At 37.4% G+C, this 27,517-nt stretch overlaps 1 protein-coding gene across 1 annotated transcript; it reads right to left on the reverse strand.

The window, feature by feature from the left end:
- Positions 1 to 9,643: 9,643 nt before the first annotated feature.
- LOC149827669 (FCS-Like Zinc finger 8-like) lies at positions 9,644 to 12,045 on the reverse strand. Its single transcript, XM_090018205.1, has 3 exons — positions 11,761 to 12,045; positions 10,908 to 11,659; positions 9,644 to 10,365 (listed from the first exon to the last, which is right to left on the reverse strand). The coding sequence occupies exons 2-3, from the start codon at positions 11,636 to 11,638 to the stop codon at positions 10,224 to 10,226; spliced, it is 873 nt and encodes a 290-aa protein (XP_089874331.1). The 5' UTR covers positions 11,639 to 11,659; positions 11,761 to 12,045; the 3' UTR covers positions 9,644 to 10,223.
- Positions 12,046 to 27,517: the final 15,472 nt, after the last annotated feature.

Here is a 27,517-nt window from a genome sequence, read left to right on the forward strand (position 1 = left end):
TTTTCTTTATTCTCTCTGTTGAAAAGAGCGATTTACAGTAGAAATTAGCTAAGAAAGTAGCGATTTATAGTAAAAATCAAATCAGAGAGTAACGATTTACAATATAAATCAAATCTGAGAGTATCGATTTATAGTAGAAATCAGATAAAAGAGTAGCGATTTACAGTAGAAATCAGATAAGAGAATAGCGATTTACAGTAGAAATCAAATCGGAGAATAGCGATTTACAGTACAAATCAGATTTTTATTGTAAATTGCTATTCTCTTGTTTGATTTCTATTGTAAATCGTTACTCTCTTATCTGATTTGTACTGTAAATCGCTATTCTCTGATTTGATTTCTACTGTAAATCACTATTCTCTTATCTGATTTATACTGTAAATCGCTATTCTCTTATTTGATTTCTGCTATAAATCGCTACTCTTTTATCTGATTTCTACTGTAAATTGTTACTCTCTGATTTGATTTCTGTAAATTGCCACTTTCTGATTTGATTTCTATTGTAAATCGCTACTCTCTTATTTGATTTTTATTGTAAATTGTAACTCTCTAATCTGATTTTTACTGTAAATCGCTACTCTCTTATTTGATTTGTACTGTAAATCGCTACTCTCTTATCTGATTTGTACTGTAAATCGCTACTCTCTGATTTGATTTCTACTGTAAATCGCTATTCTCTGATCTGATTTCTACTGTAAATCGTTATTCTCTGATTTGATTTTCACTGTAAATCACTACTCTTTGATCTAATTTTTACTGTAAATCGCTACTCTCTGATTTGATTTTCACTGTAAATTGCTACTCTTTGATCTGATTTTTACTGTAAATCGCTACTCTTTTATTTGATTTCTACTATAAATCGCTACTTTTTTATTTGATTTCTACTGTAAATCACTACTCTTTTATCTGATTTTTATTGTAAATCATCACTCTACTCGGTTTGACGTTGCCATCATTATCTCTGATCTAGATTGTTATTCTTTGTCTACTCAATTCGACGTTTGCACCCTCGTATCATGATGAACAATAGACAAAATACTGATTTTTCTGATAGTTTAACTATTTCTCACGAACAGACGACGACAAAGGGTACTCCGATGATAATAAACGACGACGATGACAAAGGGTGCTTTGGCGGCAACAGATGATGGCAAAGGGTGCTCCGACGATAGCAGGCGACAACAAAGGGTGCTCCGACGGCAGCAGACGACGGCAAAGGGTGTGTCGTCAATCGGAGCTCCTGTTACAGCAGATGGTGCGTCGCCAAAGGGTGATCTAGAACGTTTAGGGTGACATATTGCGAGGAGCTTCTGTTAAAGCAGAGCAGAGGAGTGTACTCCTTAGGGCGAAAACAATGATGATTTTAACTCTTTCTGGTGAGAGGACATTTTTGTCTTTTACTCTAAATGTTGTTTTATGGTGTTAATGGCGAAAAGGGTATTTAAGTCTTTTGTAAATGCACCAGACTCCAATGCTAAGTAATGCTGACACACACGGGGAAATGAGCCCCACATGCTTACATACGTGGTGCTCATTCAGACCGAAGAACACACACACCTGCGTGTTCCGGGGGGGAACATATAACCTGCTTCCCCAGGTTCAACCCTTTGTTTTTATAGTAGTCATCGTGAACCCTCTGTTTTCCATATTATTATTATTATTATTTAAACCTTTTGACCATACTCGGTCTGGGCCTAAAAAAGGTGCACCTTTTATTTTGTTTTTTTAGTGTAATCACATTGCACCTGATCCTTACTCTTAATTTTATTAGAACTGTTGTGAAAAAAAATGAAAAGAAATATTCTGGTGAAACTGATCCTGAGTATACATATATAGTATATATGGTCGGCTGTAGGTACCATCTAGCTGAAAAACCATTGCTACAAACTAGGGCTGATGAAAAAACCTAATCACTTGCATCTCCATCCCGTTCTGCTCGCCTAACGCTCACTTATACATACGGACACAAACAGATCGGATCCAGATCCGGTCAGAACAATAAAAAACTATCAAAGTGGCATACTGGATCCAGTTCATTTGCATCCCTACTCTCACTCGTAAGAAAAATTAATCAACCTCAACTGGTTGAACGGATATTCACCTAAACGAAAGATCATGAGTTCGATTCTCACTATGTTTAAACGGATTTTTTTAAAAAAAATCAAGCCAGCTCATGTTCAGCTCGTCTGGCTTGAGCTTGTACCTAAAAGAATGGTCAGGCATGCACGAGCTAGATGAGCTGAGCTGAGCTTGAACAAATCCTGGTTGTAAACAAGCCTAGCCTGAACAGCCTGTATTAAGTCTGTTGGGGTTGTTTACCAACCCTACTATAAACTTATTGATCAAGTTGGGCCCATGTATCTCTTCTGCCTAGACCCAAGGGGTTTGGCGTAGTGGGATGGGGCCTAGACCGTTTGACGGGCAGTTTAGGTTCAAATCTCATGGGCATCACCCCTTGCATAAGTTGAAGCTAGGTGACTCCCTGATGTCGAGGGGTAAGCCCTCGGAGTATGATGCTGACATGGACAAAGACCGTAAGTACAGCAAGCTGAGCCAGCGGGGCTAGGACTCTGCCTGGCGCGGTTTCTTCCAGTAAAAAAAAATGTATGTGTTCAGCCTGTTTGGGCCCACCTCCTGTGAGGTAAACTCCACTGACACCCAAGCCCTTACAGAACCCACCTATTAAAAGCACCTGGGTGGGAGTCAAACATGGGACGAAGGGGTCAACACCTTCTCCCCAGACCCGCTGGCACTCATGCTCGGATTTGATATTGGCCACATCCGATACATCCCTAGGTGTTACTTGTGAACATAAGGTATGGAGTGGTTGCATAAGGCCTTAGAAATTAGCAAAAAAATAAAGCAAATAATTACACTTAATCTATCCAACCTCATTCTCCTGTAAAAGTCTCTACAATTAGGAGTGTCAAGGGATCAGCTTTGGCTAGGACCTGACCTATACCGAACCCGGTCGGGTTAGTGATGAAAAAAGAGGTCTAGTTAAGAACTCAGGTTAGACTCAAAGGGTACCGAATAGTATGCGAGCCGGGGGTGAGTATGGTTTATTGAACTTCATACCAAAGCAGGGTGTGACCCTAGTTTCAATTAAGAACTGCAAATTTTCAATGTAAAAAACATGCAGTATATTGTTTTATTAGGTATGGCACTAGGGGTGTCAACAGGTTTGGTTCGGACCCAGGAGGTACCAGACTTGGATTTGGTTTTTTAGTATGGTATCAGGTCCAGACTTGGGTCTAATCGGGTTCACTATAAGAAAAACCATACCTGGACCAGATAAGAACTACATGAACCAGACCTGGTAATTTTTTTTCATTTTTATATTAAAAAATTGCATGTCTTAATCAAAACTCGGGTCGGGGTCGGGTCTGGTATAAAATTTCATAAACTATACTCGGGTCCATGTATTAATCGGACCTTCGGGTCCTGACCCAGTCATAATCAGGTCTTATTATTTATCACCATATCCAAACCCTATAAGTAGGGGTGTCAACGGGTTGGGTTTACCCAGACCAAACCTTATATGGTCCAGGTATGATGACAAATAAGAACACCCGATTATGACCCAAGTTCAGACCCGAAGGTCCAATTAATACATGGACTTGGGTATAGTTTGTGAAATTTTATACCAGACTCAGATCGGACCTGAGTTACATTTAAGACCCTCATTTTTTCAATATAAAAATGATAAAAAAATATTATTTTACCGGGTTCATGTAGTTCTTATCAGATCTGGGCATGGTTTCTCTTATAATAAACCCAATTAGACCCGGGTCCAGACTCGATACTATACCCAAAAATCTGATCCAAGTCTGGTTCCACCTGGGTCCAAACCAAACCGGACCCATTGACACCCCTATATGGCACATGTCTAGTTTATGTAATTCTTATAGGACCTCGTATAGTTTTCCCTATGGTATGTCTGGTTGGACCCATGTCCGGTCCCAATACCAACAACTCAGATCCAGGTCCAGACCCACTACGGCCCGACCTAGGTTCAACTTGTTGACACCCCTATCTACAATCACTACCTATAAACTATGTCACAAAGACGCAAGGACACTTGACATGGATCCAACTCGATCGATTTTTTTTATTGGAAAATAGGACACGAGACAGTTTTTTTAAAAAATTTAATCAATAAAAAACTACATTTTTGGTATTTTAATATTAAAATGCATTTTTATTGAAATAAAACTACAAATAATTAAATATATTAAAATAATAGTAAACTATTTACTGTATATGTTGGTTTCAGTGTCCACGTGTCCGCATGTGTCACCATAGACATACCACCAATTCTTGAGAAAACGGTGGAACACCATCCCTCTCAGGATCATTTCTCCTTGGAATCGTACCAGTGGCTTGCCTAGTGGGTGTCCTTTGCCGCTTTGCGGACTAAGCCACTTAACCAGGATTTACTATATGGGAGGCAGGTTTAGGGGTGGCAAAATCTGACACGACCTGCCAACCCGCATATTAGCCTGGTTGGAGTTTGGCTTAAACGGGTTCATGTCGTAAATGGGTCGACCCGCCTAACCCGTTTATTAAACGGGTCGGGTTCATGTTAGGGGTATGCCAACCCGTCAACCTGTCTGACCCGTTTAATAAACAGGTTAGGCGGGTGGGTCAACCCGTTTACCCGAACCCAACCTGCCAACCCGCCCGCCAACCCGTTTACCTGACCCCAACCCGCCTGCCAACCTGTTTACCCGAACCTGACCCTCCAACCCGTTTACCCGACCTCGACCCATTTATTAAACAGGTTAACCATGTCGTGTAGGGTTACCCATTTAATAAATGGGTCAGGTTCGTGTTTGCCACAGCCGACCCGTTTAATAAACGGGTCGGGTTCATGTTGAGGTATGCTGACCCTCCAACCCGACCCGATTGCCACCCCTAGGCAGGTTCTTCATCATCATAAAAAAAAAATTAGATTAATGTTAATGTGGAACTAGGATAAATCTAATATCTAAATTAAATTTAAATATAAAAATATTCCAATATCAAAATAAATTCAATGGATCCATTCAACCCGATCGGGTCTCCACTCCCAATCTGGGTCAAGAAAGATTCAAGACACTTTTAAGTTGGCATCTGCTATGTTCAATGTATTTATCCAACTGGCTAAAAGTAATGATTCTCTTAATTATATAGCTTAGAAAACCTAATCAGCATACCACTCTCGTTGTGATGTAGGATTCAAGTTTCCAACCAACCGGCAAGACAAAAAAATTGATTTCTTTAAACATAGTTTACTAATTGCTTGCATATGTTGCCAGGGGCAGAAGACCAGCACACTTTTATTAGTTTATTGCATATATATATATACAACTTGTTCATATGATTTTTAGCTCGTTAGTTTCATATCTTCATTAGTACCAAATATTTTTTTCACTTTAATATATATATATATATATATATATATATATATATATATATATATATATATATATATATATAATGAAAACCGACAAAATGAGCAAGGTGTTAAATGAAACATGATATTGGATTTTCAGTGATTTTTTCAAAAGTACAGATATGATTTATACTTTATTTTTATAGGAATCACTTCTTGGTGCATTTGATTCTGATGTATGGATATGTTTTTATAAGGATTCAAAAATCAATGGCCTACCATATTTTATTAGGCCTTAAATACTATATTCTCAATCCAAAATGCATGATTCAAGTGTCACTTTTTAAGAAATCAATTATGCTGAACACATTTATGAGATCAGAATTTGGAAAAAAACACTGAAAATAGAATATCATGTTTCATTTAGCACGGTGCCCCATTTTGTAGGTTTATACATATTTATAAGAACTTAACATATTAGGCCCCATTTCTCATTCTATTTTGCCCCCATAGGTTTTAAGTGTTTTGTGATAGATCTGAACTATTAGATGTGTTTAGCATGCTCGATTTAATTGAATTATGTTTTATGACAAAAAAACATGTTTTTTTGAGCCGAGAAAAACTGGTGTCTTCATAGCCATTGATTTTGGATCACCAAAAAAACCTGTATACGGGTCAGATTTTAGCGATCCAAAAGTCGGTTCCCACTAAACAAAACCTATATATAGATCACATATAGGGTATTAGACGTGAGAAAAAATACCTAAAACTATCATTTTTTAAAGGAGCTTAAGGAGACCTAACGAAAAAAGGGTTTTAAGGAACGCATGGGTGGGTTTTCCAGTCCAAGCAGTTGATCCCTACTTGTTAACCCCTAAACAAAACTATATTATCTTGCCACATGAGGACAACCTGAACACAGTCCAAGCAGTTAACCCCTACTAGTTGCTAAGTCTGGACAATGGGTGGGCCGGGCTGGCCCAGCTAGTTTAGTGGATGGGCTGCGCCTAGTCAAGCCTGATCTTTTGACCAACTGGGTCGGGATTAAGCCCAATTCCCATGGGCCTAATTCGGATTGAATCGGGTTGGCTTGCAAGTCATCGTATATTCACAACCTTTCTCGTTTGTTTTCTTTAATTTATAGATTCTTCTCATGAAAATTTTAAAAATGCAAAAGAATAGATGGGATCCAAGATGCATTCATTTTTTTTAATCACAAACTTGACCCGATTTCAGTATATATATATAGGGTAAATATTTGCTACTAATAAGCTAAAAATCATAAGTGCAAGTTGTATTGATTCAATCTAACCACATAGATGAGTTTAACATGATTTGTTTGCTAAGGATTAAGCCTTGGATCGTGTTTTCTGATGTAAAAATATAATCTTTTGAGTTAAGAAATTTTGGTACATGGTGAGCTGTAGATTTTTGAACCCTTTTAAAAATCTAATTACTTGTCATAATCACACAGTTCAAAACAAGTTTCCTACTAAACAAACCATGTAGATTTGAATTATAACATTGTCTTTTTTAATCACATCAATAACATATGATCTACAAAAAATTGTCTTTTTTAAGAAAAGAGTGATTTGTACTCATTAGTTCCTTTCCTTCGTTAGTATATATATATATATATATATATATATATATATATATATATATATATATATATATATATATATATATATAGAGAGAGAGAGAGAGAGAGAGAGAGAGTAGGGCAGACGTGCGTGCGATCAGTGGTGCACGTGCATGAATGAAAAAACTGACCTCTAGCGATGCTTGCAAGGTTGGTTTTCTGCCCACATCTTTAGTGGCGGTCAAAGACCAGCTAATACACTTAAATCAATGTTGGGCATTCGTTTGATCATGCATCCAATGTTTTGGCAGTTTGTCATTACTGTATATATATATATATATGTATATATATGTAGACATATATATATATAGAGAGAGAGAGTAATGGGTATGTGTTAAATGAAACATGCTAAATGAGTTTTTCAGGGTTTTTTTTTTGTTCATTTTTAAATTCTAGTCATACAGATGTGATCTATGTAATTGATTTTATAGGGATCAGCTCTTGAAGTGTTAGATTCCCACACATGGGTGGGTTTTTATAGCGTTTCTAAAAATCAATTATCCAAAATGTTTACAAATATTTGAGGCTCCAAATATCATTTTTTTCATTGAAATTACATGATAGGGGAGTTCATAAATTGACCATGCCCAACACATTATAGGGTCAGAATTGCAAAAGAAAATATGGGAAGAACAGAAAACCCCATTTAGCATATTTTATTTAGCAGGTACCCATCTCTCTCTCTCTCTCTCTTTCTCTCACTATATATATATATATATATATATATATATATATATATATATGTGTGTGTGTGTGTGTGTGAGGCCAGCAAGTAGTTTGTTAGCTTGCGGGCTGGCCTGGCCAGACCTGACCCAAGATTTTGTCGGGTCAGGTTTAGGCCTACTGTCTACTAAAGACCAGACCCTAGGCCCGACCCATTCAGGCCGGGCCACAAGCCACAAGCTGTCCGGCCCATTGTCCAATCCTACTTGTTGGCATCCTCAATAAATTGTTGGGAAAATTTCAAAATTAATTTTTAGGTTTTCATACTTTGTAAAACCTATATATTGTAACAAAATCATGAGACCTTTAAATGATAAAATCATGATATTTCTACGATGAGACCTTTAAATCATAAAATCATGATGTTTCTAAGTTATCACAACTTTACCAATTTTTTTTAGTAAGAAATAAATAAATCTTGCAATATTTGTCAATATAAATTGGACCAGCAAGGTCCCATGGGGCATGAGAAAAACCAAGATAGTGGCCATACCAATTCTTAGGTTTGAGCCTATGTCATTTGGTCCACTTACTGGAACTCGAGGCCTCTTTTTCACACTCCTTAGGGAGATGACATGGGGAAGCACTTCACTCCTGGTGTGGCTTTCCTTGGGTGTGGGTGTAGCAAACATCATAATAGGGTGTTATGACCCCAGGTCTAATGTGGCTTAGATTATAGATCGCATGCTACAGGTCCTGGTAGGTGGCTAGTCAAGCATTGGAGATCTGATCCATAGTTAGATAAGAGTGTTGCCAATAAATAAGTGAGGTCTTTAATGGAATCATTTTTTGAATGTGAATGAAAATTCACCCATGTCAGGCTGTTTGGGGGTTCTTTCCCTAATGAATCATATATATATATATATATATATATGCTTGTTTTCATAGGAATTTGGAGCATTTGATTCTCATTCATGGATATGTTTTTATAAGTTTTCAAAAATCAATAACCTACATTTTATAATTTTTTTAGGCTCCAAATACCATTTTTTCCATCCAAAATGCATGATACTAGTGTCCATTTCTAAAAAATCAATCGGTCAAAATTTTGAAAAAAATACCTGAATTCCAGCAGCATGTTTCATTTAGCACCAAACCCATTTTTAGGTTTTCATTTTCATATATATATATATATATATATATATATATATATATTCCCTTAGAAATCTGACAAATTATAGGTCATCAAAAAGATCATCTTCATTCACAATAATTAGATTCTAACACCAACTAGCCATTAATTGCCAATTTTATACTAATCAAGTAACAGCAATGTAGTACAACTAAAATATAAACTAGTAGTTGCTTTTAACAAACTTCTTGTATGAAAATTTCAATGCCAATTAGTGAAGTCTCCTGCCTGTTATATGAAAAGCAACAAAAAATCACTGTCATAGCACATTATATGTGATCATGATAAGTATGACAGGACTTATAAGCTGTTTATGCCGAGTGCCTTATGTTGGACATGGCCGACCAGAGCATCCCTGGTTTCTCAATTCTATGATTTAACATCTAAAAATAATAATATCAATCACAACAGTAATAAGTAAATTATTGTGAATACGGGCCCAGGACCTACAATATTAGGCTTTGCCTAATTTTCAACTGTACTGAATCTACTTTTAAGATAAGGGATTAAGACATTCATATATAATATGATTTCCTTATTGGCTACACGCACATAGGGTGATAGAGTTTATATCTTTTATGTTCCAAGTTGCAAGTAACCCTCATGATTTCATTCCTACAGAATTACACCATGTAGAATTTTGTATTCCATAGATGAATTCAGCATAGGACAGCAACAGATTGTGTTACACAAAGCCAAGAAGAACAAAGAGGGACAGGTATTCAGGGGGAGCTCCATGACGAGAATTCATAGCCATACTCATAAAATATGATTTAAGAAGAAATAATACTCCACGTCAAGTTGTTAAATACCATTGTGAAATCATACATCATGAGTTCATAGGATGAAAGCAGCACACAAAGTTCAAATAAAGAACTACATAAAATGCAAACACTGGGTTTCATCACATCCACAGAGGGGGAAAAAATTCATTTCACAGTTCATACATCATCTAGCAAAAACTGTTAAGAAAACAACAGCACCCACTGTAATCACCATTGACACCAAACACCACTTCCAACTGAACATCATCAGATGAAATCAGAGAGCAAATTACATCAAGTCTTGTATGTATCATACGAACGAAACTCCTGCTCTCAAGTTCTCACTTCCGAATTCTGATACTGGCATGCAGAATTTGAAGTTGCTGGCATGTTATATGATGACTGCAGTTCATGGAAGACGAAGACGAAGAAAACTATTTATGCAAGCCCCAAGTTCAAAAAACTCGCTCAGATCGGGTGACGAACCGAAAAGAATTTACATGTAGATTGTCCCTGGCTGCTAGAAATCACATACAGCTCCTCGGAAACAGATTGAACAGTGTTCCAACCACAAAACTGCTGCTCTCATAAGCAATCGGCTTCAAAGATCTCGCGACGATGAGCCAGAACAGGATACTTGAACGAATTGGATGTATGTTTCTCCATTTTCTCATCAAAAAGAATCTCTTGGTATCGGCATTCGCTGCTGCAAAACGCTTTCTCGCCTCTGAAATCACGAAAAAAAAAAACTAATATCAGGGGCTGTTAATAAAAAAACTAAACGGACTTCGATTTAAGAAACAAAGATTAGGAAAACAAACAAACAAAAAAGTAGAGAATGGGTGTCAAAGATTACAGTTACCTAGCAACAAACAATTTTAAGAGAAACCAAAGATTGAAACAATATTTCTAATATCACAAAGACAGCTTACAGGTTCAAACAAGGCATAACCCACAATTCTTGATGAAGTCAAAGAATAATTTGTTAAACAAAGAAACCAAAAAAGTAAAGTTTTTCAATAAAGGAGAAAAAGCAAAAAGAAACTCATTCTTTTATCAATTAAAGAAAAGGGAACTCGGTCCAGAACGATTGAAACTTCAATATCATAATCCCAATACTAGCAGTAACCTCCTTCTCACTGTTTCAATAGTGATCACAATGATCCCCGTCCAATCTAACTTATAATTCAAACAATTACCCAATAAACAACTTCAAGAAGTCTTAGCTATAACAAATGCAACCAACCGCAATTCGATCTAAAACAAGACCTGTACATGAAGATATCATCTTTGTCGCCGAGCTTTTTCTTGCAGGCATGGCAGAATCTCAGGAAATCATCCCAAGGGAAGGCCGCCCGGCGACAGGCAAACGCAGGCGACTCCTTCCTGCTAGCAGGATGCTCAACAGTACAGGTCTCTACTATACGATCGCCATAGATATGAGTGGTCCTCGGATTCGGACCGTGCGTGATCACGCAGGTATAGTCCTCTGAAAGCTCCATCTCCCTCGGCGTAAGGCACCCAATAAACGCCTCCGGCGCCGCGGAAATCGCCGCCGAAACAGGGGACTCCGTTTGAGGGGGGGTCTGAATCTTGAGATGTGAACCGAACAGGACCATCTTGTTTTCTGGCTTAGACAGCCCATTTTCCACATTAATCTCCTGATCAAGTGCATCAACCAGACCAAGACCAACCCATGGATGGTGCTTACACTCAGCAACTGGCTCAGGTGACTTAGAGCTCTTGTCAGACCAGAAGTAGTTCCCAAACCCAGAGAATGGCTTGCTGTCAAGAATGGACGTTGGGCTCATTATGGATTCACCTTCCTGAAACCCCTTTGTGTTAAGCCCTATGAACAACAACCTAGGGGAGCTCAATGATGAGCAAGTGGGCCTCCCATATTTCCTACCACTGGGTGATAACACAACACCAGAATGCCCATTCTCACACATCAGATTGGTCTTACAACCATCAACACCCCTAGACCTCTTCTTCAACATCAGTTTCTCTCTCTACCCCTCCTATCCATCCATGAAAACCAAACCACAAAAGAAAAAAACTTGGGTCAGTAAGAAACCATCAAGACAACCAAAACCACCATGAGAACCCACTTGGTGCTCACCTTAGCGGTTGGTTCTTGAGAGAACCTGCCACAAAACCCAAAACCTACCATTTTTTACAGAGAAGGTGGGATTTTTAGAGTACTCACAAAGAGATACATGACTGATACTATCAGTTTCATTTTAGAAAGACAGTGATAAGGAAACCACCATTCTAGAGAGAGAAAGACTGATATGAGGAGACCACCATTTCAAAGAGAGAAAGGGTGGTTTTTCTTCAGGAAGGGGAGTCAGCCATGGATTGGTAGGAGCATGAGAATCAGGGAGATGGTGGTCTCGGTAAAACCGTCATTAGAGAGGCTGGTGGTGCTACTGGGGTTTATATAGTCGCATTTTCCCATTTTTTTCTGATTTTCTTTTTTCTCTTAATTACTTTTTTTCAAAAAGTAAAAGAAATTTTGATAATTTAAAAAGAGAGAGAGAGAGAAAATAGGTAGACGCCAAAAGTACGTCTCTCCGTAGAGTTAAAACCCCAGGTGCCGTGCAATAGTTAACCTGGGTTCAGCCGCACCGTATTTATACTGTGAAACGAATTTACCAAATTAGGCACTAACGTTTGGTCATGGACGGAAAAGGTAATATTAATGCGAAAGTGAAATTGATCATTTCTTATCCTTAATGGCGTATACGCCCCTACCACTTTTGATAAAGACATATATGTCTCGTTATATTGTAGGAACTTGCTAATGTATTTCATTTTTAAAGAATATGAGGGCAGAATTGAGAATTAGGGATATTAACGTCACATTTGGGGCCTGATATGCCTTTTCTCAAATCAAAATGCAGAACGGTACCCTGATCCCCAAGTCGGAAACGGAAGCTCCCCAGCACTGCTGATATTACATAAATGCCCTCACTCCAGACCAGCAGCTCTCTTTGCAACATGGTAATTTAATTTTATTGGTGGGGAAAAAACAGTAACTGGAAACGATTTGACGCTTTGACGGAAGTCCTTTACTAAGAGAGGGTTCTAGAGCTGATTAATTTAAATCCAGAGGGCAAATTTACCGAAAACCTCAAGAGTTTACCACCAAAGACGGAAAAAAGACCTGCGCATCTTAGAACGTACGTTCTGACATTTTTGACTCCGTAAATATCCAAGCTACCCTCCATTGGTGGCTACTAGAACTTTCCAGAAGAAACCTCGTAATTCAAAATAAAGAACAGCATGTGAGGGTAATTTCGTCATTTAAAAGTCAAACCCCAAAATCGTACTCCACACGGTGCCGAGTAATTATTAGGAGTGGTAATGAGATCAGGGAGCGCGGTGTTTAACTGCGCGCCAAACGGATCCTTAACGCCGTTCTGAGCCTCAGACGATGTGCCGTTAGATGGGACCCACGTGGGAGAGTTCACGGACCGTTCAGACTCTCGCCACGTCAGCAGGCTCAACACTTGGGGGGGGGGGGGGGTGTGTTCTCCCTCGTGGCGGGCCCCACACGTCTGCCCCCTCTCCGAGTACCCACCGGGCCCCACCACCATCACTTTTATCCATTTCTCGGAAGCGGATGGGTTTGGCGAGGCTCATATACAAAATGACATCTAAGCCCCTGATCATCTTGTAAAATGGCTAGCATTTCCCTTGCTACAAACGGGTCGGATCTTGCATAGTCGGGTCTGATCCGGTTCACCACTATAATGTTCATATCGTGGTTTTGGAGCGAGATCAGGTGCGATTCCCGAAATGTTCCCACGAGTTAAAATCAGTGTGGCCCACGGTCTGTATCAGACACATGCTGCCCGGTCAATCCGAGCATTGCATTTTTTTGTGTGTGTGTGAAATGTGATTGCACCCGATCCGCTCCCATTCTTAATGAATACAAAAGTTGGATATAACCAGCATGGATGCAAACGGTTTGGATCTGAGACAACTAAATACATGGAGATTTGGATCTGAAACAGCCAAAATTTGCAAAAGTTCCATACTGGATCTGACCCAGTGGCATCCCTAGTAACCAAGTCATGTATGCAACAAACAATAGTACCAAACTATCTAAGCAAAAATAAAAAAGTTAGGGTTTCTCGGCAAGGGTTTCTCGTCATTAAAATAAAAATCTTAGTCTGTTCGCGAAACCATGGATCGAGTGTGGGCCTAACACCAGATCTGATTTTCAACAATAGTATTGCCCTAATAATCTAGAAAGTTACATTTTCATTTTTATTTTCAAGGGATAAAGCAGCATATATACCGATTGTTTTTGGCTAAATAGTTGTCTTACTCTCAATTTGTAAAACTGTCCTTACCTTCTTTGACGTTAGTGCAAAGAGGCCCTTCAGTTTAAAGGGTATGAGATTAACTATAATTAGATAGTAGTCATGGTTTAAAGCATAATTAATAACAAGCCAAACCAATACAGGAAGCGATGACTGAAGCGGAAGCAAGGAAGCGAGTGTTAAAAAGTAATATGAAGAGTGCAGCGGGATTAATTTTGAAAGCAACTGTAGAAACATGTAAGAAGTGAAAAAAGAAATGAAGTGACAACGAGTGAAAAGCTAAAAATAAATAATTACATAAAAATATAAAAAAAAAACAAGAGAAAAGTGAGTAAGAAATGAGAGATGAAAAGATGCTAAAATGAAGCAATTTGAAAAAGTGAGTAAAAATCGTGATTTTCCCAAATGAGAAGCAGGTTTCCCCCAAAAGTGTGGTACTTCCTGCTTCGGAAGTGCGCTTCCCCTTTTAGAGATGCGCTTCCCGTAACTATGGTTTGAAGGCTAACATAAAATCATTGTTCTACGACCATGAATTAAAATCAATATAAGTTATTGGTGTTTTGGAAAAAGATCCTTAGTAAATCATATGAGCAAAATTGTCATTTAGTAAGCATTTAACAATAGTTATTAGAAGGTGAGGATGACTTTGCAGGAGTTTAGCAAAAGGAAGGAATCAATTTGCAAAATTGTAGAAGGCAAAGACAATTTTTGCAATTATTTCATGAACTAATTTAAAAAAAAACATATATTTAACCTTGCACACAGGTGGTTTGGTCAATAGTATCATATCTCACATCAGTGTATATGTAACAAGGAGAAAGTACTGAAAGAATTGACCAACTTATTGGCAAACCTAATATAAAAAAAAGTTCTTTTTTTCACTAGGGATGGCAGTGGACCGGGGAAATGGGCCCTGCCCCATCTCGCCCCGCGGGGATGAACTTACGCTTTCCCCCACCCTGCCTTGCCTCGCGTTGTCCCATCTCGATCTCTGTTAGTAAATCTTTTCTTCTTTCTTTAGAGACGACAGTGGACCGAGGGAAAATGGGTCACACTCGGCCAAGAGGACATGAAACGGAGATGAAGGCGGGTAGAGAGGTTAAAATCAAAATCCATGCAAGGGTGTAGGGCAGAATTTTGAGACAGAGCTAAGAGCTAAGGTGAAGACCTTGTCCCCCATCCCCACCCGGATCCACATTCATCCGTAGTATTTTCCACCTCATGACCAAAATATTTGGTTGCAGAAAGTTGTATATTGAGGCATCACGATGACAAAGGTGAAAGCCATTCGGATCTTTATTCCAGCAAATCTTATAAAAAAAAGAATTAAATAAGGTTATAATAAAAGATATTTTAAGTTAGGGTAATCTACATGTGGGCCCCAATGTAAGGAAAAATATCCATTAAGCCTCTTCAGTCTTCCAATATTTAAGTTAGGGGCCGACTTTTTAACTAATTCCTAAGATACTCGTGAGTTACTGGAAAATTCTTATTTATCTTTTTTTTTAATAGGAGAAACAACAAAAAGGGAAAACATAAGCTACCCTTGACTGTACCATAACCTCTAGTAAAATAAGTTCATTTTGTCACATGTGATTAACTTTTGTGTGGATCAAGCCCTATGGGTGTGACATATATGGTTTGTTTAGTAAAAAAAAATATGTACTTCCAATAAGATTATATAATCATATATTTTAATGGCTTAATAATTAAACGGCCTACAATGTGCCAAAATTTCATGATTAAGAAAATCATGTTTTTACATTGAAACTTATCGATAAGAGCACATTTCCTAGTAAATGGACCGTGTTGAATGCATTTAACGGGCCAAATAGACAAAATAAACTCACCTATGAGTTTTAGTTCGTGCAATATTTTAGAGTGTAGCCAATATTTCCCCCTTGACATTCATATATATATATAAAGTGAAACGAATACAAGTGTTATTTCAAAGAACTAACTAGAGTTGGCCCAGTTGGGTGATTAAAAAAAAGTAACTCAGGCGGTCATGAGCAATTTCTTCAAAAAGGTTAGTGACTCTCGAATAATAAAAAATTGAAGCAGCTCAACGTAAATTTGCCAAAAGAATAAATTTGCATCTTCAACTTCAACTTTGTGTAATGACTAATGAGAGAGAGAGAGAGAGTAAATTTGAAACCAAGTAGCAAATATACCAAGTTCACCACATAAGACAGGATCGAGTAAATTTGCAACCAGTGTGACAAATATCACGAAATTTACTAAAATCTTGCGATAATATCATGATAAATTGCCTGAAAGTTTAAAACGGTAAATTCTTGCAAGATTTTCAAAATATTGCGAGATTTATGAAAATCTTGCGAGATTTATGAAAACACAAAAATACCATGACTTAAACTCGATATTTACATTTTAAACGACTATTTATCACAAAAAATCATGCAATTTTATCTTTAAATAATTTTTATTAATATTTTCTTATAAAAAATAATTTTTATATTTTTTAGTTTATTTTTTTTATTGCCTAGATTTTGCCGAAAGAAAAGCGAGATTTATGGAATTTTTTCAATTTCTCGGGGGTTTTTGAAAAACAAGAAATTGCCGATAAAAACTTTTGTCACTATGTTTGCAACCAAGTACCAAATATACCAAGTTCATCACATAAAATAAGGATCGGTTCGGAACCAGACCCGCAACTTGAAAAGTTTGGATCTCGAGGGCATTTTCGTCACTGTCATTTCCACATACCCCTGTCCTTTCAAGAAGCCGAGGTAAAAAACAAAAGTTAAAACTTACTCGTGGGTCCCACTTCCGTTGTGAAGGCCTCTTTAAGCTTTTTTTTTAACCCTCCCTACCTCCTAGTCTCCGACAGTGAAAGGGGAGGAGGTCTTGTTTACGATCCCTAGGTAAAAAATTTCTTTCCTTTTTTCACCGCTTTGAGCATGCCGAGGCACGCCGCGCGTAGGCCATCGAGGCTTCCTCGCCCTCCTTATCGGAGATCCGACGGCTCAGAAAAGAGATTCTCCCCTCGACTTTGTCAGACCCAGTCTTGTGAAGACACGTGTAAGCATTTGGACAGAGCGCGCCGAGAGTGGGACCCAAAGTCTCAGTTTAATTTTTTTTAATAATGGTTGTATTCAAAGACGGGAGCTGCTATCCATCACCCAGACAGACAATAAAAGATAAATTTTGTTTTCTGAAATGCCCCTATATATTTTGAAAATGACCTCCTTGTCATTTATGGAATTATGGTCATCTTGTTTAGCTGACACCTGAAGGTAAATTGGATTTACTGGGTAGAGGTTTCAATACTTTGGGCCTAAACTGACCCAATGGGGATGTCAATGAACCTGATTTTTTGCTACCAAAATATTTCAAATTGACGGATACTCTAATCCGTTTACATGTAAAAAAGAAGATCTGATATGAGCTTTGTCACCATCTGAATCCGAATCTAAATCCATTTAGCCAACATCTGGTTAATCAGATATAGTATTGGACACATCCAAACCGTTTGCATCCCTATGACCCAAACGGGGGTTACTTGGTTATCTTGCACTGATCCAAACCTTGATCTGCGATATGCGGGCCAATCAACATCTTGAAAGCATAGCTGCAAAGATCGGAGTCGTCGGAACAAGCGGTGACCCTTGTTAATTGGATCCAATTTTGGATGCAAATCTTAGATCTCAGGTTTACATGGTCATTTTGCGTTAATCTAGCTTGATCAACCATATAAGGACCGATCAACATCCAATATGCATAACTACAAGGGTCGATGCCGGCGACAACCCTTGCTAATTCATGAATGAATTGGTCATTCAAGGTAATCCAACAATTCAGATTAGATTGATGACTCAACCATGATTTCCTCAATGACTCATAAGTTTAGGAATCATATCGAATCGGGATGTATTGATCTAGTTTAACCTAGGATTGTGTCCACATTTGACCCATTCCTTATTTTTTTGGATTGCTAAGAACTAATTTTGACCAAGTTGGTGTGTGTTCATGTTGAGTTGAATAAGTAGGTTTGCGTCATAGTCCCAACTTGGGTTCATACTAGCCAAGTTCAAAAACACTTGAAACTTGGTCCTAGGCACCCAAAGTACACCTAGTGCCACAAAATTGTTGACCTTAGACCACAAGAAATTTAAGTAGCCAAGCCTTGACCAAGCCATCAAAGATTAATAGAGCATCAATACCCACAAAAATCAAAGGATACTTTGGTCATTTTAAAACTTGAAAAAGCTATAACTTGTTCCCCAAATGAAGATTATGATTCATGCTACCACTGTTATCATAAAAGAATAATGCGTGTTGGTCAATTTCATTTGAGCTACCTTTACTTTGCATTGCTTTGTTTATTTCTCCCTATGTGCCATGATTGCTACTGCCTAAACCCTAAAGACACACACATAAGTTACAACCCTCCCCCTCTCATAGACACTTATTATTTCGGGGTACTTGATATAGAAAACTGAAAAAGAGATGATTTCGTGACCGAGAAAGAGTGCCGATGTAGTGCATAAAAGAGGGGGGTATCGAATGGCTAAGCCCTAATCACAAACCCTACCTCTACACAGCTCCCTGCTTGTTTGTGTAGAGGGTGCTAGCTAAAAGAATGTTTCACGGCGAGTTTCCTGCCATGTTAGTCGAAAAACTTATGGGAGCCTGTTTTTTGCCTTGCGGGTGACCCAATATATATATATATATATATATATATATATATATATATATATATATATATATATAGAGAGAGAGAGAGAGAGAGAGAGAGAGAGAGAGAGAGAGAGAGATGGCAACCTACTAACTGTAGGAATGTGTGGACAGTTTCAATTTTTGCGATACATTTTTTTGAAATCTGGCCTTATAGATGTGATTTACATGGTTAATTTAGTAGAAATTGGCTTTTGAATCATTCTATTATGATATGTGAGGAGCAGGATTTTATAGGATTCAAAATTCAATAGCTCAATTTTTTTTTATAAATTTTGAAGCTCATAAAATTATAATGTTTTTTTTATCAAAAAAATTAGGAACAAAGAGTTGATATGGGTCCTCACGTTAAATACATCTATATGGTTAGATTTGCTAGACATGGCCTGAAACATAAAAAATCAGCAATGTCCTCACGATATGGACGGTTAGGAGGAACCATTATATATATATATATATATATATATATATATATATATATATATATATATATATATATATATACATAACATTTAGAAATAAAAAAAACTAAAGTTTATTATCCTCTCTCTCTCTCTCTCTCACACACACACATATATATATATATGTGGTAGGTGATTAATCAATGAAAGCACACTATTGCTGAGCATCCATCATGCCTAAAACATGTTTTTTGTGCATTTTGGGGTCATTTTTGACATTTTTTGCACGCAGACCATCCATCACACGTGCGCCAAGGATGGTCAATGCTGATGTGTTTTGTTTAATATACTGTGGATTAAGCAACTACCACTTTTATATATATATGTATATATATATTTTGGATAAGGTGGTACACACTCTTGTTTGTATAGATCTGGTTACCAAATATTAGATGTAAGCATACACATATATTTATCATGGGGCCTGCTCCAATAGAAGATTTTTTCTAAAGAAATAAAAACTTTACATTTTCCCTTTATTTTAAGGATTAGGCTTGAGATTACTTGACTTTCAAAGAGCTTGTTTGGACGTCTATTTTAGTCTCATTTTCCCATCTGAGGTAGCACCTGAATTAATTATAGGTTCCGCCACACTGTTTTGCTTTGTCATAGTCATTTGAAGACCGTCTTTTTTCGCCGTATCATTCACCTTGTCGTTCAACTTAGATAATCGAGTGATGTGAAAAAAGATAATTTTCCAACTTCATAGATTTGGAATGGCTTATTTACTGGGTTAGAAGGTTTTATCATATTTAATATGTCACAAGATTCAATTTTTGACGTGGTGAAAAATGACTCAAAATTCACCATGATGATGAAGGTGGTTTACAGATGGTATAAAACATTATGTTTGAGTCATTTTTTAGTAAAAAACTATGTTAAGCATGATCCAAAGGTTAAATTTTGCATTTTGAGAAGTGTAACAGCGCGCATATATATATATATATATATATATATATATATATATATATATATATATATATATATATATAGAGAGAGAGAGAGAGAGAGAGAGAGAGAGAGAGAGAGTAGATGGTAGGTGTTTGAAGATTAGGTGCCTGCAATACGTGCTTGTGGTTTTTTTAGGATTTTTTTTGTTTTAGTTTTAAATTCTGACCATACAGACATGTACTCAATTGTATAAGGATCAGCTCTTGAAGTGTCCAGTTCTGACACATGGGTGGGTTGTTATAAGGTTCGAAAAATCAATGATCCAAAATCTTTGTAAATTTTTGAGGCTCAAAATATCATTTTTTACATAAAAAATACAGGTATGGATTCCAAGTAAATTGAACACGCCTAGCACATTTATGAGGTCAGAGCTGCGAAAAATACCGACAGAGCAGAAAAACCCATGCACGCTCTACTCTCTCTCTCTCTATATATATGTGTTATATATATATATATATTGTTACCCCAACCTTTTGATAAAATAGATTTTAGAAAAGAGATCTCAAGCCTAGAGGCACGTTCTTAAGATCGCTATCTTTAGAACTTCAATCGCCCCACTTCGGGAATTTCGAAAATGCGAAAAAGGGTTTTGTTACGACTGAGTTCCCAGGATACAACTAGGCTTGAACCTCAAGAGAGTCACTGCTTCGCAAGAACAGATGACATCTCCCACACATGAACTCTGCAAGCCAAACTGTGAAGAAAGAAAGGAGAAAACTGGAGAGTCAGAAATTCTGATGATCCAAAAGACGGAAAATGAAGAGATTTATAGACTAGCCAGGCCAAAATGTTTTGCGATAAATGAGATTAATGGCCATAATCCTGACGGTTTGAAAATAGGATGAAAAAGTCCTTGAACGGTCACCCACCTTTGACGGTCAATCAAAGGCCTTCAAAACCGTCCAGCAGCCACAAAGCGCCATAAACTCAATATAAATGCTATTAAAACCTTTCAAACGGTCAGATATCTCAATAATAGCAGGAAACTCGATATAGTGAATTCCATAGTTTAAAGTATGCTTAAGATATCTATGAATCATGTTCACTGTATTCTAGTGTTGATGACCAGGATTATTAGTGTATCAACACACTTTACTCATTGCATAGGCAATATCAGGCCTTGTGCAGTTCATTGCATACATAAGGCTACCTATAACACTGGCATATTTTAATTGTTAAACACTTGCACCAATATTAGGAGTCAATTTCATATTTGGATCATATGGGGTGCATGCTGGTGAACTATTAAAATATCCATACTCTGTAAGAATTTTCTCAATATAATGTGATTGACATAATACAATGCCATTATTATTTCTTACAATTTTGATTCCTAAAATAGCATCTGCAACACCCAAGTCTTTCATACAAAACATGGAAGATAAAAATCTTTTTGTTTGATTTATGCATTCACTATTGTTACCCAAAATAAGCATATCATCAACATATAAACAGATAATAATAATTGAGCTACTATCTACTTTATTGTAGACACATTTGTCAGCATCATGAATTTTAAAACCATTATGTACCAGAGAACTATTAAATTTTTCATGCCATTGCTTAGGGGCTTGCTTTAATCTATATAAGGATTTCTCAAGTTTGTAAACTTTGCGCTCTTGCCCTAGTACTACAAAACCTTCAGGTTGCTCCATATATATCTTTTTATCTAATTCTCCATTCAAAAAGGTCATTTTTATGTCCATTTGATGGATTTGAAGCTTATATATGGCAGCCATGACAATCATAATTCTAATAGTAGATATTCTGGTTACAAGAACAAAAGTATCAAAATAATCAATACCTTCTTTTTGTTGAAAACCTTTTGCAACCAAACGAGCTTTAAATTTATCAATTGTACCACCAACTTTTAATTTCTTTTTGAAAATCCATTTGTAGCCAATAGTTTTGCAACCAATAGGTAAATCCACTTATTTTCAAATATTATTAGACATAATTGATTTTATTTCATCATTAATAGTTTCTCTCCAAAAGGCAGCATCTTGAGAAGACATGGCCTCTTGAAAAGACACAAGATCATTCTCAATTAGAAATATATAAAAGTCAAAACCAAAATTGGTTGGTTTTCTAATGCGTTTACTGTGCCTAACTTCAATTTCTGGTTCAACAGCACAATCATTAGAATATTCAATCATGTCATTAACAGGATGCTCATCTACTATAATACGACTGCCATCAATAAGAGAATCAAATGCATTTTTATGTTCTATGAAAGATGCGTTTCTAGATTCAACAATAACATCATTAACAATATCTAGAAATCTATATGCTTTACTATGTTCAGCATATCCAACAAATGCACATTTAAATGCTTTAGGTTTAACTTTCTTTCTTTTATTTTCTAGAATTTTAGCATATGCTAAACAACCCCAAACATGAAAATAACTAAGATTAGGTTTCTTACCAAAGCACAATTCATAAGGTGATTTTTCAGATTTAGAATAAGGAACTTGATTAAGAATATAACAAACAGTAAGTATAGCCTCTCCCCACAAATTGGAATGTAAACCCGTATTAAGAAGCATAGCATTCATCATTTCTACAAGTGTTCTGTTTTTTCTTTCTACTACTCCATTTTGTTCAGGAATTCTAGGAGCTGATGTTTGATGGATAATACCATTATCTCTACATAATTTATCAAATTCTTCACCTAAGTATTCACCTCCTCTATCTGTTCTTAAATGTACAATCTTCATTTTAAATCTATTTTGTACTTCAGCAAAATAAAGGAGAAATTTTGAAAATGCTTCAGATTTATGTTTCATCAAATAAACATAACAGAATTTTGAATAGTCATATATAAAGGTAATAAAGTACCTATTGTCGTCGTGGCTCAAAACATTATCCATCGTACACACATCAGAATGCATTAATTCAAGCAATTTATAATTCTTTTCTATACTAGAAAATGAGAGTCTAGTTAGTTTTGTTTGAATGCATGTCTCACACTTATGATTATGTTTTATTCTAACATGACAAGGAAGAAGACCAAAGTTATTCATATTATGAATGCAACGAGAATTTATATGTCATAATCGTGAATGCCAAAGAAAATAAGAGTCAACCATGTAAACAGAGGTAATAGCTTCATTTATGCTCATCTTGAACATACCACCAGTGGCAAACCCTTTTCTTATAAAGATTTTTCCTTTGGTCACAGTTACAATCTCAGACTCAATAACAATCTTAAAACCATTTCGAGACAGTAGATCTGCAGAGATTAAATTTTTTCGAACTTCTGGAGCATAGTGAACATTCTCAAGTGTTAGGATTTTCCTGGAGGTGAACTTAATTTTCACACTCCCTTTTCCCAGCACTTTAGTTGAAGAAGAGTTTCCTATAAAGAGATTGCATCCCTCCCCCACTACTTCATACGACTTGAACAAGTTCCTGTCGTTAGCCACATGAACAGTGCTTCTAGTATCCAGGTATCAGTCCTTATTTGCAGCCATCATGAAGGTTTTAGAGATTACAACGACAAGCCTCTCCTCTGACTCATTTGGCTTAGGACCAGTCCTCTTTCTTTCTCTGCATTCTCTAGCAAAATGGCCAAACTTGCCATAAACATAGCAACTAATTTTCTTTTTATCAGTTGATTTTTTCTTTTTCACGAAATTCTTTTTGATTTTCTGGGTTTTCATGATTTTGCTACTCTTGTTACTAACAAAATTCACTTTAGGATAACCCTCTTTAGAACTCGATTTTTTTGTCACGAAGACGTGCCTCCTCCTCAATTCGGATGTCCTTAAGAAGATCATCTAAAGTGATTTTCTCATTTTTATGTTTTAGGTGATTCCTATATTCTTTCCAGGAATTTGGTAGTTTTTCAATGATGACAATAACTTGGAAGTCATTATCAAGATACATACCTTCTCCTTTGATCTTATAAGCCAAAATTTGCATCTTCTGCATGATCTCATGAATTTGAGAAAGTATAGGCTTATCATCAATAATAGAAAAATTAACATACTGATCTACGATAAACCTTTTGTTACCAGCATCTTCTGCATTGTACTTGATCTCGAGAGTATTCCACAACTCTCTAGCCAACTCCAATGGAGAATATAAGTCAAAGAGATAATCGGCTAAAGTATTCAGGATATGCCCTTTGCATCGGTAGTTGTCAGTATGCCACTTCTCTCGCTCTTTCTTCTGTTCTTTAGTCTCAACTTCTCCAGCAGCGACAATGAAACATGCCTTTCTGAGGACATAGTCGATATGCAACTCAGACAACAAGAAAGAGACCTTTGATTGCCACAACTTGAAGTTTGACTCATCAAATCGATCGAGTTTTTCAAGGTCACGGTTGAGCAGGTTGATGGAGTTGGATGTCGAACCAGAGGCCATATTGAAGTTCTAAAATTGTTACCCCAACCTTGTGATAAAATGAATTTCAGAAAAGAGATCTCAAGCCTAGAGGCACGTTCTTAAGATTGATATCTTTAGAACTTCAATCGCCCCACTCTGGGAATTCCGAAGATGCAAAAAAGGGTTTTGTTACGACTGAGTTCCCAAGATACAACTAGGCTTGAACCTCAAGAGAGTCACTGCTTCGCAAGAACAAAGGACCTCTCCCACACATGAACTCTACAAGCCAAACCCTGAAGAAAGAAAAGAGAAAATTGGAGAGTCAGAAATTTTGATGATCCAAAAGACAGAAAATGAAGAGATTTATAGACTAGTCAGGCCAAAACGTTTTGAGATAAATGAGATTAATGGCCATAATCCTGACGGATTGAAAATAGGACGAAAAAGTTCTTGAACGGTCACCCACCTTTGACTGTCAATCAAAGGCCTTCAAAACCGTCCAACAACCACAAAGCGCCATAAACTCAATATAAATGCTATAAAACCACGGTTGGGGCAGGGGTTACGGGTGTGTTGTACGCATAATTCTGAGGAAGGCTTTGTGTTTTCTCTCTCTCTCTCTCTCTCTCTCTCTCCTGAGTTATCCCGAAAAGGGTTTTCTGCAACATCGGTTCGTAGAGGTTGTCTTCGAAGGATGATCTGTCAGAGTGCACCAGTTCTGATCATCGAGGCTATTGTATCCCGGGGGAAGGACACTGGACCCTGTTTGCACAGTATGTGAGAGTACTTTGGTACGCCTTAGCCATTTACATAATATTAACATGCTTTCGTTGTTTTTATTGTGTTCTATGCAACTATTTGTCGATTTGCTTTTGTTTGGATTTTGGTGTAATACGGAGCCCGACATGCTTGCTTTCTGTTCTTGTTTCGATCTATGTTAATCATGATTCTTATACTGCTGTATATCTTGATTTATATCATGTTTTATATCATGATGTTGATTGTGAAACTATGCGATAAGGCACTTTTCAATTTAGATCCAAACAGTGCCGCAGGACCGAATGGCTTTACGGGAGCATTCTTTCAAACTTTTTGGTAAGTTGTCAAAGTGGACCTGTGTAAAGCAATAGATTTATTTTTATGGCCAAAGACATCTCTTAAGAAGGGTCAATTGCACCACACATAGTGCTCATTCCCAAGAGTGAAGGGGCCAACCGGCTAAATCAATATAGACCTATCAGTTTATGTAATCTAGTCTACAAACTTATTATGAAGATCGTGGTTACGAGAATAAGTGACATCTTTGAGAAAATCATTAGCCCCAATCAGAGCGCATTTCTGAAAGAGTGAAACTTATTATGAAGATCGTGGTTACGAGAATAAGTGACATCTTTGAGAAAATCATAAGCCACGATCAGAGAGCATTTCTGAAAGGGTGACACATTCATGACAATGTCCTAATAGCTCATGAGTTGGTGGATTCACTAGAGATGGTGTAGTGTTCAAAACAGACTTGGCAAAAGCCCATCATAAGGTAGATCAGACGTTTCTGAATAACTCATTGAAATACTTCGGTTTTGATAAAGAGTGGTTAAAGGATGGAATGGAAATATGATCTCCTTGGTTGGGTGCATCACTCTTATAAAATCTATCATTGTCACCATTCCCAGTTGTTGGATGAGTTCTTTTCGGGTTCAGACTTGGGTGCTTAAGGAAATGGAGAAAATCATACGACGATTTCTTCGGCAGGATTCTGAGCAACAGAAGCATTCTGTTTTGATAGGATGGGACCAGTTATGAAAGCCCAGGGAGGAAGGCCGTTTTGTCAGCAAGAAACTTGATGAGATGAATAGGGCATGCTTAGCCAAACAAGCTTGGAAAGCGACTCGAAGAGAATCTTAACCCTTATGGAGTCATAGTAAGGAAATGGGATGCTCTTATGGATGCAAGGGATCAAGGAGGGGGTCATTCTTGTTCTCCAAGGCGTCCTTGGGTGGAAGGTTGGCAATATGGAAACAGTTCCCTATGTACGAGTTATGTGGGAATTGTGATGCAACAGGTCCAGTACGGGTTCACCAAACCCTGCTTGTAAAAAAACAAGAATCAAATCTTACATTATTAAAATCCCCATGGGCATCACCCCCTGTGTGAGCCTGAAGCTTGCTGACTCCCTAGGGTGGTCGAGGGTTAAGCCCTCGGAGTTTTAGGCTACAGAACAGCCAGGTATGGCAGGCTAATTTAGAGCAATTAGGTCTCTATGCACCTGGGGCAGTTTCATCCCCCCCCTCCGAACACGCAGGTACGTGTTTGGGGTCCGAATGAGCATCACGTATATAAGCACGTGGAGCTCGTATCCCCATGTGTGTCAGCATCACTGAGCATCGGAGTTCGGTATGATTGCAAAGACTTAAGTACTCTTTTTTGTCATTCTCGCCATGAAATGATTATTCAAGCAAAAAAAAAATGTCCTTCGTTCCCAAAAAAAGATGATCTTTAACTCTTCAAAGTTCAAACTTTTTTGCCCTAAGCAGTAAACTCTTATGCTGCCATCGGATCATTGACGATGCACCATCCGATTAAAAATTTAAAAAAAATACTTGATTTCCAGTTATATTATTAAAAACTGATTTGTCCTTCTAGGAAGGACCAATTAACCTGAGCTTATGCAGTTAATATCTTATAACTACGAACGTCTGCGAGCAGTGAGTATTCAGTGGTTACAAGTCCCGTGTGAGAGCAGACCACTGTAGAGACTTTAGGGGTCACCTTATGTGGACCCCACTGAGCTTTCCATTTAATTGTGCCCGGTCACTGATGATGGTAGCGGTTGTTCATTTCTTACAAATAGGACTAAAAGCAATCAGTGACCTGGTTAAGATAGGTGGGGGGCCACCATAGCCAAGTCATCAGCAAGACCCTGAAGTGTATTGATTGTATGGCTCTGGCATCATACAGGGTTCCTTGATACATTCAATATAGGCCCACTAGAGGTGGAAAGGTGGGGAGGATAACAGTCACTGAAGGCAGAACAAATCCATATCAAGCCAAACCCTAACTTATGGACTTGACTAAAGGACTTGGTGCATCTTTAATGGCCTTAGTAGTT

This window comes from Nuphar pumila, chromosome 10 (assembly GCF_984573655.1).
Source record: "Nuphar pumila chromosome 10, dmNupPumi1.hap1.1, whole genome shotgun sequence".
NCBI classification, from domain to species: domain Eukaryota; kingdom Viridiplantae; phylum Streptophyta; class Magnoliopsida; order Nymphaeales; family Nymphaeaceae; genus Nuphar; species Nuphar pumila.

Bases quoted from the DNA above. Each gene is read 5' to 3' on its own strand.
- LOC149827669 (XM_090018205.1), bottom strand. From the start codon at position 11,638: ATGTTGAAGAAGAGGTCTAGGGGTGTTGATGGTTGTAAGACCAATCTG. The intron at 10,366-10,907 runs GTCTTGTTTTAG...TCGTGATTTCAG, and splicing joins GATGATATCTTCATGTACAG to AGGCGAGAAAGCGTTTTGCA.